Raw genomic sequence first — 17,922 nt, 5'->3', positions numbered from 1 at the left:
TCTCAGCAGAAGAGGTCAATATAAGGACCAAATATGCTTAATTTATCAGCTTTTTTTCACTTCATTGGTACTTCCCTATCCTCTAACAGGCTATTAACATTACAGAAAAAACTCTGAGCTCTGTCTTATATCTCGCAAAAAGGAGTCTTCTGCTCCTATGCTTTTCTTTGATGACACTCTGATTTCTAGGCAAGATCATATGTGCCTATTGTAGATTTTTCTTACTTCTAATCTCTCATGGCTTAAGCAAATTACAAATATAGCTTCTTCTGCATCTAAAAAACAGAGTTTTCTCTGTTACTCTTTAATTACTTTTCTTCCTAACAGCTGTTCACTCTGTGCCAATCCCAGCTATCATGGAATATTGTTCCCACATCTAGGGCGGTGGTCCCTAAACCTCTCTTAGACTTCTAGATTCCATTCAAAAGAAGGTAGTTTGGTGAATTAATGACTGAACTCTAACAGAGTGCCTCCACTTCCTGTCTCATAGGCATTCTGTTTCTGCTGCATGCCTTTTCTATAGATACTTCCATGGGCTCTTCTTCTGAATTGACTTCTATAATTCCGCTCCCTCTTTCAAAGCAGTCCACACACTTGCTGCAACTAGTCAACATTCTTTTACTCTCCAACTACAAACTCACAGAACCAACTTTTCATCTTCCTGATTTATTCATTCAACTTCCATTTTCTGGAACAACCTTCCTTCATACATATTTTCTGAAAATTATAATCTACAGAAGTTCAAATTTATTGTCAACCGATATCTTCTTTCTTCGTCTCAACCGTCAACCCATGCATGGTACTAATACTATGGCCTCTGATACCTCCCGTTTGGGGTTTTCATTAAAAAAAATAAAATAATAAAAAAAAAGAAGTCAATTGAGCTGGAAGGACATTCTCAGTAAAGCGTGAACTACAATTTTTTAGTAGGTTTGGAAATTCCACAGTGGTTTTCATTCATTCCAGTTTAGTGCAGTAAAATTTTATATTTGTCAAACTGATTTTCACTGCTTCTGCTGCACAAGTAGTGAATAAATATGTTGTACCATTGGTCTTAACACGTAGTACACCGATTATGAGAAGACAGAGTACTTACAGGTTTGAGGCGATGTATATGATAAAAAATTGTGATAAATTAAAAATATGAATACAGGAAACCCTTGATTAATGCGGTTTTGAACAATGCGGTTTTAATTAGTGCGCAAAATTTTTTTGATACTATCCCCTTAATATATGCGTTATCAAATTTGATTAGTGCGCTGTTTTTTTCTTGCGGTGCTTGGCAATCACAACGGCGCCTAAAGCGGCAAATACGTGATACGCACTCACCAGGGTCTTCTAACTTAAATGAATGGGAATTGACTCCAAAATGCTCGACAGCAGCACCCCATACCACTCTGAAATTGAAATTTGCTCTGGTAACTCATATTCTTTTATTCTTTTATTTTTAATATTAAACTTCTTTAATATTATGATATTAAAGAAGCAGTTGAGAACATACACAAATCGTGGGAAGAAATGACGAACAGCTGCATGAGAGCTGTCTGGCAGAATCTTTTGCCTGAATGCGCAAATGATTTTTGCGGTTTCATTAATCCTGTCAACAAAGTTATTGATGAAATTACTACAATTGGAAAAGACCTCGGCTTTGAGGAAGTAGATTCAGAAAACGTTAGAGAATTATTGGAATTGCATTCAAAAGACTTAAGTAACGACGATCTTCTTGAAATTGAGCATCAACATGCATACGAGGAAGAAGACGAAAATGAAGCAGAAGAAAAGCAATTTGCTCCCAAAGAAATTTCATTCAAAAAACTTGAACTATTTAATACACTTTAAAAAGCAAAAGAACTCATACTAGAGATTGATCCAGATGCAGAGAGAAGCATGAACGTTCGTTGAGGGTTAGATAAGCAAATTGATTGTTATCGCAAGATCATGGAGGAAAGGAAGAAAGCTACTACTGTTCAATTGAAGTTAGATAAGTTTTTTTTGTAAAAAATAAAATTTAAATCATACTATCTTTTTTTAAATTTATTCCTTAATAATTTAAGAACTATGCAGTGCATTATAGGTACGTATTGAGTAAGAAAAAATATATTTTTACAATTTCATAATTTTCAAGGATTCATTATAATTATTCCCATTGTTTCTTAAGTTTGATTAGTGCGGTTTTAATATGTGCGGTATATTTCAAGGATTCATTAACCGCACTAATCAAGGGTTTCCTGTATTGTTTTATTGAGCTTCTGATGTTTTTTTTTTTTTTTAGATTGTTCAAAAAGTTGTGGTGAGAGTACCTTGGCTACTCTGTAATTATCATTTCTGTCTACCAACTTGTTCTGAAACAACAAAAAAAAAAAAAAAAAATTGAATAAGTCTGTTGATCAGAAGCTTCTCTATCAAGAAACAGCATTATATTATATCATGTAGTTAAAATTAGACATAATTTTCTTTGAATGAAAGCTAATATATATCGAAGTTCAGAAAATTTTGCTATAATGACAATTTATGTAATATAAGATGCATTTTGGAAAGAGCACTTCATGATCTGATGGAGTCCAATACCAAAGAGTTGTTGTTTTTTTTGCCTTCCTCACCAAAAACAGATATTGCCTTACAAATGAAGGAATATATGTATGTCCCCCCCCCCTTGTTAAATATTCATTAACTTCACGAAAAATCTATAAACACTTTACTGTTATGCAATAGGATTTATATGAAATTTATATTATGAAGTTGTCTAATAAATAAGAAGACTGCAACAGAGCCACAATGCAACAAACAAAGAAATCAATACCAATGAAAACAAAGGCACAGCTGTTGCTTGAACCTTTCCCTCGTTGTCCACCAAGTCTCATTCTAACATGCTCATTCGCTTTGCAGCAAGGTAGGTTTTTGTTACTTGGTGTTTTTGCAGTTTGCAGAAAAAATGACTGACAGAAGAAACAACCTCAGACTTTTTAACAAAATCAAAATAGAAAACTCCAACAGAAAGTTATGAGTTCTGTCAAGAGATCACATGTTTGAATGACATAAAAGAATTTTTGAAGGAAGAGAGAATGTGAAAGATGAGGAATGACCAGGCTGTCCAGTATCAGTGAAAATTGATGAAATGTGGCGGACCAGGTAAGGACATTGATTAGAAGTTGATGGCTATTTAAGTATTAAATTAGTTGCATCAGAACACAGTGTGGACAAAGAGTTAGACCAGTGGTTTTCAACCTTTTTTTAATAACCACACCCCTAAGTAATTTTTTTTTATTTTCTGGCAATCCTACTCAATTTTCTGCCTGTTAGATCCGATTTCTCTCTCTCTCTCTCTCTCTCTCTCTCTCTCTCTCTCTCTCTCTCTCTCTCTCTCTCTGTATATATATATATATGTTATTTATTACAATAATATAATTATAAAAATTACATTTCATAATACAAATTATATATATATATACACAGTATATAATTTTCTTTATACAGAGGTACTAAGTAAACATCAATTATAGATAACCAGAAAATTAAAAAGATACTGTACACCTTTTCATAATGAAATAAACATAAATTTAAAAAAATAATAATAAGCTTAAGTAACTTAAACCCAAATTACGTGGCACCCCGGAATGTTGTTGCGACACCCCGGTTGAAAACCACTGAGTTAGACAGTTGGCTAAACAGTTAGACAAATTTTAACTCAAAATTTAGGCATAAGCAAAGTGTCCCAAAGTGGTGACAGAAATTTTGCATGAAGATCAAAGAATAGGAAGACACTTAAGTTTATGAAGATGTTTTGAAAAACAGTTGAAGAAGATCTATTCTTTCTAAGTACTGTAATTACTTTATTTTATTGGTTGTTCCAGTGTGACCCAGAAACTAAAAGCCAGTCAGTGCAATCCATTGCACTGAAAGGGGGGGGAGAGTAAAAAAACTAATAATGAAAACTAAATAAATGTCAAACTAAAAAATGAAAACCATTCTTTTGTTGTCTTCGTTATTAAAGGAATTATTATGTCTGATGAATACATCCCACCAAATCAGCCTGTCAATTGAACATAATACTACATTGAAGTTCTTCTTTCAAAAATAATTTGAAAGAAGAGACTTGAAATGCCAAAAGATTTTGTGTGCTAGAGCATTGCCATGATGACAGTGCTCCAGCACACAACACGCTGTTTGATAGTTTCTCATGGAAAATCAAATCCTGTGTTTGGTGTCACCATTCATCCTATTTGCACACCTAACCCACTGTGAAATTTTTCTCTCCGATTAACTGAAAAGTGTGCTTAATGGAACCTATTATCGGCCCATTGAAGACATTCGGAGGGAGACAGAAGTTTTAAAAGGGCTTACATAAATGACTTCCAGAAATGTATCTGTGCTTGTAAGAAATACATGGAAGAGTGTATGCAAGCCCAAGGCAATTATTTTGAAGGTAATGACTTTTAAGGTTTAAAATATTTCATTATTTATTTTATTTTATTGAAAAACAAACTATAACAGTGGCACACTCCAAGATATGAGGTTCTGTGTACAATGAACAGAATATAGAAGGTGGTGGTGATTAATGATTTGGTTAATTTTTAATTAATCAAATAAGGAATTTTTTATCATAATTTTTTCTTAGCAAATTTAAGAACGATCTTTTTATTTGCTATTTATTTCCTGTTTCTAGGAATAATTTTAGAATTGACTCAATTTTAGAGAAAGTATGCAGCAGCCAAGCAGATGGGAAATATGAAAGGTATATTGTTTGAATATTATGTTTTTTTTTTATTAGTTTAGTAATGTATTAATATTAGTTTAATAATGTATTAGTTCTGAATTAATATTAGTAATGGCAAATGAAGTAAGAAAGCAAGCTTATACCAGCATGCGGGGCAAAACACACACACACACACCCTCCTTCCTGGCAGGGATGCATAGTCCCCAGATTCTGCAGTTTGTAGAACCAAAGCCTTTCCTGTCTGTTAATATCACCCTTTTGTTCCTCTCACTCACCTTATTTTTCTTCTCTGCACCCATGGAAAGAGCTGTATCCATTCCAACAGATCCACATCTTTCCTAAAATGAGTCTTCTAGATGTGTGCAGTACTCAAGATGTGTCTTAACCATTGCTTTATACATCAGAATAATCATATTCTTATCCCTTCTAGCAGAATACCTGTATATCATTGACAAAACATCAGACGCCTTGGCAGACTGTCTGCAATGCTAACAGAACTTCATAACATTCTGCTAGAATGCCTGTGCTAACAGTACAGGGTTCTTGTAAATGATATACAGGTATTCATTACCTATATATCATTGACAAAACGTCATCAGACGCTTGGCAGACTGTCTTTAATGCTAACAGAATTTCGTATCTGATTGCACAATTACCACCAGCCATTTTTCATTCTGACACCCTGAGTGTAGTACTAGATGGTTGGTACATTAATCTGGGAGTACTGCTCTCCATATGAAGTACAATACTTGACTTCTTATCAAGAAAGCTTAGAACCTAAGGCTTACTGGATTTTGGGCCCTTACTATAGCAATTAGAAGACGTGAAAAAAATAATTAAAAATTTTATATTGAGATATACTTTTTCTAAAAATTGTTAATTATTAAAAAAAAATTTTTAACACAACTATAATTAAATGAGACAACTAAACAGCAAAATATAAAAATTTGAAATAGTTCTGTATACAAAATAGAAATTATATGATGATCTAAAAATAAAGGTAGATACGTGTTAAAAAGTATATTATAAAAGATAATAGAATCTCTATCCTAAAAGACGCAGTCGAAGCTCTTTATAGCGACCCTCTTTTTAACATTCCACAGGTTATTACTTCCTGTGGTTGGTCTTGGCCAATTTCTCATTAACCTAATGCTATTTTATAAGCAATCGATATAACACCCTTCCGATGTAATGACCGTTTTCCCATTCCCCCAGGGGGGGTCGTTATATAGAGCTTCGACTGTATATGTACAATTAAAATATACTGGAACCTCATTATGAGGTGCTGAAATTTTCTTCTTTTCAAATAGCAGTTTTTAAAACCAGCATTAAATATTTCATTATGTATTAATATATTTCAACCTTGATATTATGCAAATATTGGGGATGTCTTTTAAGATCAGTGTTATAGCCTTAAATAAAAGTTACCTTGTTTTTTTTTTTTTTTTTTTTGATATTAATATGAATATGCTGCAGTGACCTGCATTTTTATTGTAAGCAGTTTTATTTTCCTATTTCAAAATGCTCTCATTCTATAGACTTGCTAAGTGAGAGTGATGAGTGCACATGGAAGTAATATGTTTGTATTTATGTCTTGTTTTCACCACTGAAAGGGAAAGAAATTTCTTTTTTATTTTTATCTATGTTTGCTATGGGTCAGCTTTTGCTTTGTCATGCATGTCATGGATCCATTAATGCTATCACTATAAGAAGAGCAGTGTCCATTGATAACCACCCTCTTTCTTTACCCACTCAAATATCCCTTTATAACTATCCATAGTAGAAATTTGACCCTAATGCCACAGTGATCCAATTTGTATAGCAGGTATTTTTGTGCATCAGTATCTATTAGAAGCCTTTTCTGAAATCTAAGCATGATGATAATTTATATTTTGCATCCAGTTCTTTTGTTACTGCATTATAGTAGCCAATCAGATTGATTACACAAGACCCCACCCCTAAAAAAAACCCATGTTCCATTTCTGTGTAGATGGTCCTGCATTATGTTTTAACTAGTGACTTGATTATTTTCTTGTAACAGAAGCCAAGCTAAGCTAACAGGTCTGTAATTACTCACATCACTCTTTGATTCCCTTTTGCAAATTAGGAATACATTTGCACATCTCCAGTCAATAGGGATCTCCCCTGAATCCAAAGTTGCTCTCGCTATCGTACCTAGAGTTTTTCTTATCCCCCAGGACCTATCAAATGGGCGCACTGCCAGGTGAATTTAACTGACCGCCCTGCTATAATTTAAGGGATTCTTGTACTACCATATGATACTGCTCAATGATCTTGATCAGTATTAATTCGAACATACTATGCGAAGTATTAAACTTTTTAAAACAAACATTAAACTACTTCATAATGGTACCTGGCTGAAAAAATTTTCTGGGGAGAACACTGTTACCTCTTTTTTGGTCTACCTTAAATGATTAGATAGATCCCACCCACTCGAAGGTGCCCTTTTTATGTTTAGCATCAACAGTTTCTCTTTGACTTTTCCTCAGTAAGCATAAAATCATTCAACTCCCTGTTAGAATTTGATACACTTCAGGCAGTGGTGAAACATGAGGGTTCAAAAGTGCACACGTTTGAAGTGACCGTGTTTCAAGCTGTGTGAATACTAAATGTGGTAGAATAGGTATTATACTATGCCTTCTTTCTAGTGTTACTTAATTAAAGAAGTTTTTGCTGCTTTTCTTTGACATTGACTTCTCGTAATGTCCATTAGCTTACCTAACCTCCTTTGTTACTTGATTGAAGAGTAGGAACTACTCTTCAGTCAAGTAACAAAGGAGGTTAGGTAAGCTACTCTTCAATCTTACTACTGGAAGCTGCACTATCACCTGATAATTTATATGTATACAGTGCATTTTATTTGAACTTGCCACTGTACAAAAGTTAAATACACCATTTTACAGACTTAGGAACCTGGATCTTCTTCCAACTAACATTGAGAAATAACTTTTAAGAGAGTCTTGAATAATGGAAGCCAGGTGTCTTCTGTCAGGTGTCTGCCAACTAAGTGGCAGATACTTGACAGAAGTTATGGTTATTAACTACAGGAAACTTGATTTATAAAACAATTAAATCTGTTCCTTTTAACTGTCCTTAGATCCTGATGATGTTGGATGCCACTGCTGAGGGATTACTAATTGTCCAGTTAATATTTACAGTCAGAAATGAAGTGCTGGAAGACGAAATCGAAGTTGTCTTTATTTGAATTTCCCAGAACGTAACTGAAATTACTGTTCATACTAGGCATTTAAGGACAACTATACAGAAAAATTCATTTTTCAGTCAGTGTCCATGAGGATCTGCTAAACTAAGGAAGGATTTAGAGTTAGCATCAGTTGTGATTTTGTCTAATTACTGCAAAAATAAATCAATTACTGTATATAAGTTGCATATTGGCAGCATAAGCACAACAATGATAGTGTGTTAGTTGATCACACAAGTGAAATTATCCTGGACAATAAAGGATATTATAGAATATCTCCCTTGCAGTGATAGGATTCTTGAGGGGCAAGCACATCAGTATGTGTCTCCATAAAGATGCATCTTCTCTCATCAACAAATGGATGCAAAGTTGTCTGGATTGAGCCATTGAATTTAATAGTTGAGTTAATAAATGAATGAATCTGCAACTGCCATTTCTCAGCACATCTGCCTAATATTTCTGTATCTTATTGCAGTAACTCACCCTGATTACTGTTCATCATCGTCATATCAGCGTTTTCAATCCACTGCAGGATGAAGGCCTCTCCAGCAACTTTCCAGTTTCTTCTGTTTTGTGCAATGGCCATCTATTTACTACCCATGAACTCGTGAATTTCATCTGCCTATCAGTGTTGTTGTCTTCCGGGTTTTCTTTTAGCTCCTCTTGGGTACCATTCCGTTATTTTCTTAGTCCATCTGTTATCATGCCATCAAGCTATGTGTCATGCCCAAGTCTATTTCAGTTCTTTAGTTTTGTTAAACATGCCCTTTATTTGTTTGCTACTCCACGTGTTTCTCTTCTTATCTAACAGTCTGATTCATAATATAATTTGTTCCATTCTTAGCTGTGTAGCTTTCAGTTTTCAGCTTCTCTTCCAGAAGAATGAAAAAGAAGCTGAAAACCAATGTATACTCTCCATTATTTTGCGTTTCACAGAAATTGGAATATTTTTTGCTCTTCAGTATGTGACTATAGATTTCTGTTATTAACAACGAACCTGTGTATCATCTGCAAACTTAGACACTAAGCCAGATATTTCTTCATTAATAAATATAGAAAACAGCAGTGGGCTCAGCATGGAACCCTGAGTGATTCCGCTAATAGCATTAGTTTACAAAGAGCTTCCCTCACGTGTGTCCGTTGATAGCCACTCTGTCTTCTCATCTGAATAATTCCTTTATCTATAGCAGTAAATTGCCCTCAATGCCACACTGCTCCAATTTGTTCAGTGGTCTTTTATGCTTTCCTGAAGTGCAAGTATGTGATATCACAATTAATTTTGACAGCAAGTTTCTTGGTTTCTGCATCGTAGTATCCAATCAAATTGATCAGTCGAGATTGCACCTTAACAAATCTATGCTGTGACTGCATACTGTCTAAATGGTCCTGCATTATGTCCTTAACCAGTGATTCCATTACTTTTCTTGGAATAAGCTAAGCTAACAGGGCTGTAATTTCTCATTTCCTCCTTTGTGAATTGGGAATCCAGTCTATCTGGAATCCAAAGATGCTCTCATAATTATGGCTAAGGGTTTGCTTTCCTCCTTTGTTGCCTTACTTAATATATTTGGATAGATCTAATCCACCAAATATGACTTTTTTTTTTTTTTTTTTTTTGTTTAGCTTCAACAATTTCTCTTAGTTGCCACAAAATCAATTAATCCCTTAACTTCTGGCATCCCCTTCCCTAAAGAATTTCTCATGGTTTAATGTGAATGCAAAATACATATTCAGTTTGTCTACAACCTGAACAGAACAACCTACAGTTAAATCATTAATGTGGACAGTGTGATTGATTCAACTCCTTCCTTCTAGTGTTAACCTAAGTCAAGAAGTGTTTGTCACTTTTCTTTGCATATATTTTGCCAGAGACTTATCATAATTGGCTTTATTTATAAGCTACTTTGTGACTTGTTTGCAGACTAGTTTATATCTATCATAGGCTTCCTATCACAGGTTTATTTATATTCAAGTTGCTGTTGCTTTGCTGCTCTAATCTCGGGCATTGATATCTGTTTAAATTCTAAAAGGAAGGGGATGAATCTGATTGGTCCACTTGACATCGATGGTTCGACTGTTGATGATCCTGCTCAGATAGCAAACAAACTGAATGAGTATTTTGCATCTACATTCACACTTGAGGAATTATTAAGGTTTGAAAATGGCAGAAAGTTATCAAATTGTAGCAGGATACTTAATCATTTTGTAATAACTGAGAGTAAAGTGGAAGAGAAACTGTTGAAGTTAAACGTAAGAAAAGCACCTGGGGTGGATGGGATCTATCCAGGAGGCGGCAAAGCAACTAAGCAAACCCTTAGCCATAATTATGAGAGCATCCTTGGACTCAGGGGAGGTTCCCACGGACTGGAGATGTGCAATTGTATCCCCAATTCACAAAGGGGGATCGAAGGGTGACACGAGTACAGACCAGTTAGTTTAACTTCTGTTCCGGGTAAAATAATGGAGTCGCTGGTTAAAGATGCATTGCAGGATCATCTAGACAAGACTGCAGCAATAATTCAGACACAGCATGGGTTTGTTAAGGGAAAGTCTTTCTTGTCTGACAAATTTGATAGGATATTATGATGTGGTTACAAAGGAACTGGATGCAAAAAATAATTTTGATATCATATATTTGGATTTCAGGAAAGCTTTTGACACTGTTGCGCATGGAAGACTATTGTACAAATTGGAGCAGAATGGTATTAAGGGTAAGTTGCTACAATGGATAAAAGGATGGTTAAGTGGGAGAAGACAGAGGGTGGTAATTAATGGGTGCTGCTCTTTGTGGACTAATGTTATTAGTGGAGTCCCACAGTGTTCAGTGTTAGGTCCACTGTTGTTTTGTATATTTATCAATGATATTGATGAAGGTATATCCGGCTTAATGTCGAAGTTTGCAGATGATACAAAGGTTGGCAGGGTTGTTAATGGCAGTGTGCTACTGCAACAGGATCTAGATAATTTGGGCAGATGGGCTAAGAAGTGGCAACTGAAGTTTAACCTTGACAAATGCAAAGTACTGCATATGGGTAAAAGTAACCCCAGAGAAACGTACCAACTGTGTGGTATTACACTTAAGGTGGTAGAAAATGAAAAAGACCTGGGAGTAATTGTGCAGGCAGATATGAAGTTTTCTGAGCAATGCAGACAGGCTGCCAGGGCAGGTCATGGGGTTTTGTCAATGATATATAGGAATTTTGCTAGCAGGGAAAAGGAGGTGATTATCCCTCTGTATAAGGCAATGGTCAGGCCACGCCTTGAGTACTGCGTACAGGTCTGGAGGCCTCATTTTAGGAAGGATGTAGATTTACTTGAGCGTGTACAGAGAAGGGCAACAAGATTGGTGAGGGGATTGAAGGGATCCTCTTACCAAGAGAGGCTTAAGTTCTGCAAATTGCAGTGGCTGGAGACTAGGCACCTGCGCGGTGATCTGATTGAGGTGTATAAGGCCTTGAATGGGTTCAGCACGCTGTATTCTGATGGGATCCTTCCACTTGTTCAGATTACGAACCTAAGGGGGCATAAATTCAAATTACGAAAGGACAGATGTAGGGAAATTTGCTTTTAGCCAGCGGGTGGTTAATTGCTGGAACAAACTTCCATCTGTCGTTGTGGAAGTTGATAGGTTGAATAAATTTAAGGAGGAACTGGACAGGCATTTGGAGGGAATGGTGTGATTTTTTTTTTTTTTTTTTTTTTTTTTATGGCTGATGCTGCATAAGCTCATACATTTGCTTTCTTGCATCACATGCCACTACTACTAATTCAATTTAATTTGAAAATAGAACCATAAAGCAATAGATTCCTAAATGCAATAATAACTATTATTTACTGTTTAGACTGCAATAATACATTTTTAGCAAGTTTAAGCATGTGTATGTAATATGCTATCAGATTTGCTACTATGGGGGAACACCACATAGCAAATTTCATTTTACATTTATATAGCATAAATGTAAAATGTAGTATAAAAATAACAGCATAAATATAAATGTTAATTCATATTACTGGATATCAAACAGGATATCTTTCAGAGTTTCTTTTCTCTCTCGTTTCTTTTCCCTTTCTTGCACCCCCTTCCCCAAATATGTGTTATAAGGGTCCACCAGTTGACAAACTGCGAACGATTTTTCACAGGCTATGACTGACCTGAACCCAAGTTATTATTACTGTTATTATTATTTTTTTAATGCTTTTTATTACTATTATTATTTTTTTAATGCTTTTTATTACAGTAATTCTTTTAGCTTTGAATTTTGCAGGTTCCCTTAATCTGATGTTAACACTTATTTTATCATATGTTTTATTGAATGCAGCTTTTTTTTATAATGAGAATAAAAATTTTATTAAAATATTTACTTGACGTTCATTAATTTGATGCTGAAAATGGACCTGGAATGAATTGTTATATTTTTTACTAATATGGACTATGAAGAAACTTATTGATTACACCTGAGGTACGTGTTAATGATGTATGGTATGCACATATGACTCCTTCGACTATCTTACTCTGATGATAGTGTTTTCTATGCTATACTGGAAGAGTGATAGATTTCTTGGATACGGTGATGGATATAATTAACCCCTGCTTCTTGTCAAGTGGTTTGTGTCTTTCACAGATCCATCATGATCACTCTAGAGATCATCCCTGCCAGTTGCTAGTGTTTCTATATATATAGTTTTTTAAGTAAGCATTGCAGATTGTCTGCAATGCTCAGAAAACTTCATATCTGACTGCATAATTACCCCCAGATCTTTTCATTCTCTACCACCCTGAGTGTAGTACAACACAGTTGGTACCTTACTCTGGGGTTACTTCTAGCAATATGCAGTACTTTACATTTGTTAGTACTTCAGTTAAACTTCAGTTTCACCTCTCAGCCCATCTACTCAATTTTTCTAGATCCTGTTGCAGTAGTGTACTGTCACTAGTGTTGTAAACAACCCTGCCAGCCTTTGTATCGTCTGCAAACTTGGATATTAAGCCTAATACCTTCCCCAATATCATTAATAAATACAGAAAACAACAGTGGACCCAACACTGAACCCTGGTGGCTCCACTAATAGCATTAGTCCACGAAGAGCAGTGTCCATTGATTACCACTCTGTGTCTTCTCCCACTCAACCCTCACATTATTCATAGCAGCAATTTTCCCTTAATGCCATACTACTCCAATTTGTACAGTAGTCTTCCATGTGCAACAGTATCAGAATTTTCCCAGTATCCAAGTGTATGATATCAAATTTTTTTTTTTTTTACATCCAGTTCCTTGGTGACTACATCATAAGTATCCAATCAAATTGGTCAGACACGACTTACCCGTAACAAACTCATGCTGTGTCTGAACTATAACTGCAGTCTTGTCCAGATGATCCTGCATCTCTGCCTTAACCGGTGACTCAATTATTTTCCCTGGTACAGAAGTTAGACTAACAGGCCTGTAAATACCCTTGTTACCCTTTGTGAATTGGGGACACATTTGCACATCTAAAGTCTATGCGGACCTTCCCTGACTCCAAGAAAGCTTTCATAATTATGGCTATGGATTTACTTATTTGCCGTGCTGGCTCCTTTAATAAAACTGGATTGATCCCATTCACCCCAGGTACTTTTCTTATGTTTAGTTTCAACAATTTCTCCTCTAATTTGCCCAAAATTATTTATCTCCCTGCCAGAGTTTGATAAACGTCTGGCATTCCCCTCCTTGAATAATTCCTCATTTGTGAACGTAGATGCAAAATACTCATTCCGTTTGTCAGCTGCCTGAGCAGGATTATCAACAGTCGGACTATCAATATGAAGTGAATCTATCTGATTCACCCCCTTCTTTCTAGAGTTTACATAAGTAAATAACTCTGCTGTTTTTCTTTGCATCTTTTGCCAAGGATTTCTCATAATCTGCATCTGCCTGGCTAACCTCCTTTGTGACTAGATTACAGATAGGCTTATATCTACCATAGGCATCTTGTGTCCCGTGCATTTTTCTTCTCTGCCACGTCTCATTAGTTCATCTGACATCCATTTAGGCCTAAACCCTGAACAATATTTCTTTCAATGCCCTCCGTTTAATATTTTCTGTTGGTAACATCATCAGTTGGTCCCACTGTATAGAATTTAAAAATTGTGTGAGACCTCTGTGTGGTCTCACACAGTTTTTAAATACACAAAAAATACACAAGTTACCTTTTACGAAAGCAAAAATCCTTCCCTTTACCCATGGTGGTGGGTATATCTTTGAGTGAATTCCACATCACACTGCGATCACTGCCACCTTGTGGTTCCTATATCTGCAGATTCTTAATGCATGAAGAATCACTGCTGATAATCAGATCAAGAGTATTACTCCTCTGGTTGCCCCCTCAAACATGTTACTGTAGAAAACAACCATCCAATAAATCCACAAAAGTCTTGCTAGTGTGTAAGTGACCAACCCAGAAGGTCCAGTTAATATTGGGAATGTTAAAATCCCCCATTACAAGATATTTTGATTTACTGCCTTCTAATGGGACATTACAAGACATTCTGATTTAATGCCCTACTATTTCTCTGTACAACTGTTCGTTGTACTCATCAGAATCATTAGGCCTATAACGTACTCCTCATTTTCCATTTATCAGTGTTTGTCACACCAAACAGACTTAACATTGCACTGTCCCCCCATGTTAACTGGATGCACTTCCTTAGATTTTGTGTTTCTTAAAACTAACAGCATAACCTCTCCTCCCTTCCTATCCTGCTGTCCTTTCTGTACACGTTGTACTCCCAAATTCCAATTCTGCACTGCTTATATCTGTGCGACACCATGTCTCTGACATCCCAACAATATCTGCCTTTAATGCCTTGATCAAAACTTCAAATTCATCAAATTTATTTACTATTCTTCTAGCATTGGCGTACATGCACCTGTTCTTACTCTTAGTTACCCTAACACAGCCCGTGTATTTACTTGTTTCTCAATGACTCCCAGCAGACCTTGAAATGCACAGCACCTTGTTTTCACAGGTTGCTGCTCATTCCAATAGAAGCAGTGGAAGAATCACTGTCACCTCTGCCAGCAGCTACTGTTTGTCTGTGTATATCCCCCCCCCCCAAGCTAACCCTTTAATGCATCCTTTCTGTTTAAGTGTATCCCATCCATGTAGAAGCAATCTCTTTTGTTAACAAGCACAGACCACAATGAAAAAAATTCTATCCCATGAGCCTCATCTTTTGGGAGTCACACGACAGTCTTTGTAACTATTTGTGTTGACGCCACCTTGGAATCTAATATGCACCAACATTATTACAAGGCTTCATTTCGGCTAGGTTACTGATATTGTTAGAGAAGGGCTAAGTTCTTTTCTGTGGCTCCACATTATTAAAATATTATTTGTAAATTTTAACCTGGCAGTAGTCACATGGGTCATAACATGTAATTCTACAAAATAATGATCCCATATTACTCTATAATTAAGAATCTGAAATTTTTTCTAGCTTCCCGAATATCGGCAGATTTTACTGCTATGATCCCCGAATTCCCTCCCCCCACTTTCTTTTTTACAGCATTTACAGAACAATTCAACTCATCTCTTGGGTGCCACATGACCATCTTTGTAACTATTTCTGTTAACGCCAACTTGGGATCTGATATGTACAACATTTTTAAAAGGTTTCAATCTGTATTTTGGTTATAAGGCAAGGTTGTGTGCCTCTGACTGTTAAGAAAATATCCACAGTCTCACAAGTTTTCTGAAAGAATTGTTACTGTTTTCTCTTAAATGAAGTCATGGAAATTTAGGGTTCGCAACAGTATTCACAACAAGAACTGAACATGATATTCAGTTCAGAGTACATATCTGACTTCCCACAGGTCAGTGTGTGCGAAGTGAGATATGTACATTTTACCTTTGAAAGTATTGAGCTTAGTGTATGGGTTGCCAGGTGCTACACACAGTTCGGTGTCCCAAGAATTTTACACGCAGAATCCATACTACCCTCCATGTGATAAATCAACTCTTAGAAAGCTAATAAACCGTTTTTAATGAAACTGGAAATGTTGCTGATCATCCTCAAAGTGGGAGACCTAAAAGTGTAACTGATGAAACTTCAGTGATGATATTGGTACAGCTTGCAAGCCGCCCATAAAAAATCAGCAGGAACGTTAAGTCAAGAAACAGGAGATAGTCAAACTTGATTAGTGTGCATTTTTCAAAAAAAAAAAAAAAAAAATCAAATCATTTTCGACCATATCGAGTGAAAACCCTTTCAGGATTTTCATAGTGACAACAATGGTTTTGTGTATGGATGTTACAAAACAGATGTTTGAGTTCCTCACTGATGAGGCAGTGTTTTCCCTAAGTGGTAACTGGATGGAAGCGACTAATGTGCAAAACAACCCATGGGTTATGGTGTGAGTTGGAATATGGGATTATCGAGTACACCAAGTCCCCGACATATGTAAGAGATACGTTTCTTACATAAGTCGAGTTTATGTAACTCGGGGATGACTAATAAAACATTGCTACTATATCCCTGATATGCCAAAACTAAAAAATCACATAATGTTCTCAGAAGAATGAAGAAAAATATATAACTATTTTTCAATTAATTGAAAAATAGTTATGTATTTTTCAATTAATTAGTTATATACATAGAAAAAAAGTTTTATTTTTTTAATTAGTTCAATTGAAAACTTTTTCTGGAAACAGCGGTGAAGTAGATGGATGGCACATAAGAAAAGAAAACATAAAACATAGAAACAATACATGTTATTGTACTGTAAAAACTAATATATGTATTTTGTAGCCTTGATTATTATAGTTTACTACATTGGTGCCGATCCCTTTACGTCTTCTTGTATTCTGTCTTTGTTCTTTATTATTGTGTTCACTGTTGACACTGACAAATCTAAATTCTGGATGATACTTTTTAATGTTTGATATTTTCATAGATCCTTGTTATTTTAATTTTCTGATTCAAATCGATCTCTTTCCTTTTCTTGGTAGATTTACTAGTACTGCTATCACTTATTCTTTTAGTCAGCAGTTTTGATAACGGTCAAAATGAAATTTTCTGTAAAGAACTTCACAGTGTTAAGGAGGAAACACACTATTATCATCTCATGCGAACTCACATGCTCACATTTTACTAAAGCACATTTCTGTAGATCACTACCATAAAACAATAAAAACAACTTTCAGTTTCTGGTTTATTCTGTTTTCCCGTTAGCGCAATCTCGATCTTATTGCATTTACAATAGTACCGATAGCTGGAATTCTGTGTGTTTTTACGTTATTATGGTGAAATGTCCCTTTCACTGAAATCTTCAGTCATAAACATAAATAATTTTTCAAAATCTTCTTTTCGTTCTTAATTTTTAAACCTCATACACTTGTTACTCCATATCTCACTTGTGCAATTTGTGCGTGTCGTGTTCAACGTTATTGATTACTTTTTTTATTATTATTTTTTTACTGTTTTAAATTTTATAGTCCTAAAAAAAAATGAATGAAAAAAAAAAACCTTATGCAAGTTCGAAGTTATGTAACTCAGGACCAATTACGTAAGTCGGGGACTTACTGTAATTGGTCCTTATTTCTGTGACAACAATATTACTGGCTTACTTACCTATGCTACTGAGTTATTTGATGGATTTTCTGGATGATGTTCCTTCACAATGGAGGATCAACTTGTTCTTCGAGCAAGACTGAGCTCCACTGCATCATTCATTGCTTAGTGTTAAATCAGTGTTAAACTACCTCATTGAACAGTTTGCAAACAGGTGGATAGGACAACAAAGCCCAGTTGCATGTTCACCCAGGTGTCTGGACCTCATCCCCTCCTAAAATTTTTTTCTCCTTCAGATCATTTGAAACTTGATGTTTACTAGAACCAACCAACAAATATTGATGAACTTAAGACAGTAATATCATCAGAATTCCATCAAATTGCAAAAGAGACATTGATGCATGTCAAGGCACATCATTCACACAAAGAATTCAA

At 35.5% G+C, this 17,922-nt stretch overlaps 1 protein-coding gene across 1 annotated transcript in view; it reads left to right on the top strand.

Annotated features, from left to right (window-relative positions):
• Positions 1-17,922, top strand: part of Su(z)12 (Polycomb protein Su(z)12) — a 953,568-nt gene that overhangs the window by 253,211 nt on the left and 682,435 nt on the right. Inside the window, exon 4 of the mRNA XM_090377077.1 lies at positions 4,664-4,732. Coding sequence (XP_090233203.1) covers positions 4,664-4,732 — 69 coding nt within the window. The remainder of the gene's footprint in view (positions 1-4,663; positions 4,733-17,922) is intronic.

The sequence above is a fragment of the Mastigoproctus giganteus genome, chromosome 7 (genome assembly GCF_048544385.1).
Source record: "Mastigoproctus giganteus isolate SK-2022 chromosome 7, ASM4854438v1, whole genome shotgun sequence".
Lineage (NCBI taxonomy): Eukaryota > Metazoa > Arthropoda > Arachnida > Uropygi > Thelyphonidae > Mastigoproctus > Mastigoproctus giganteus.
The sequence above is the reverse complement of the archived record's forward strand: the minus strand, read 5'-3'. Positions and strand labels throughout refer to the sequence as shown.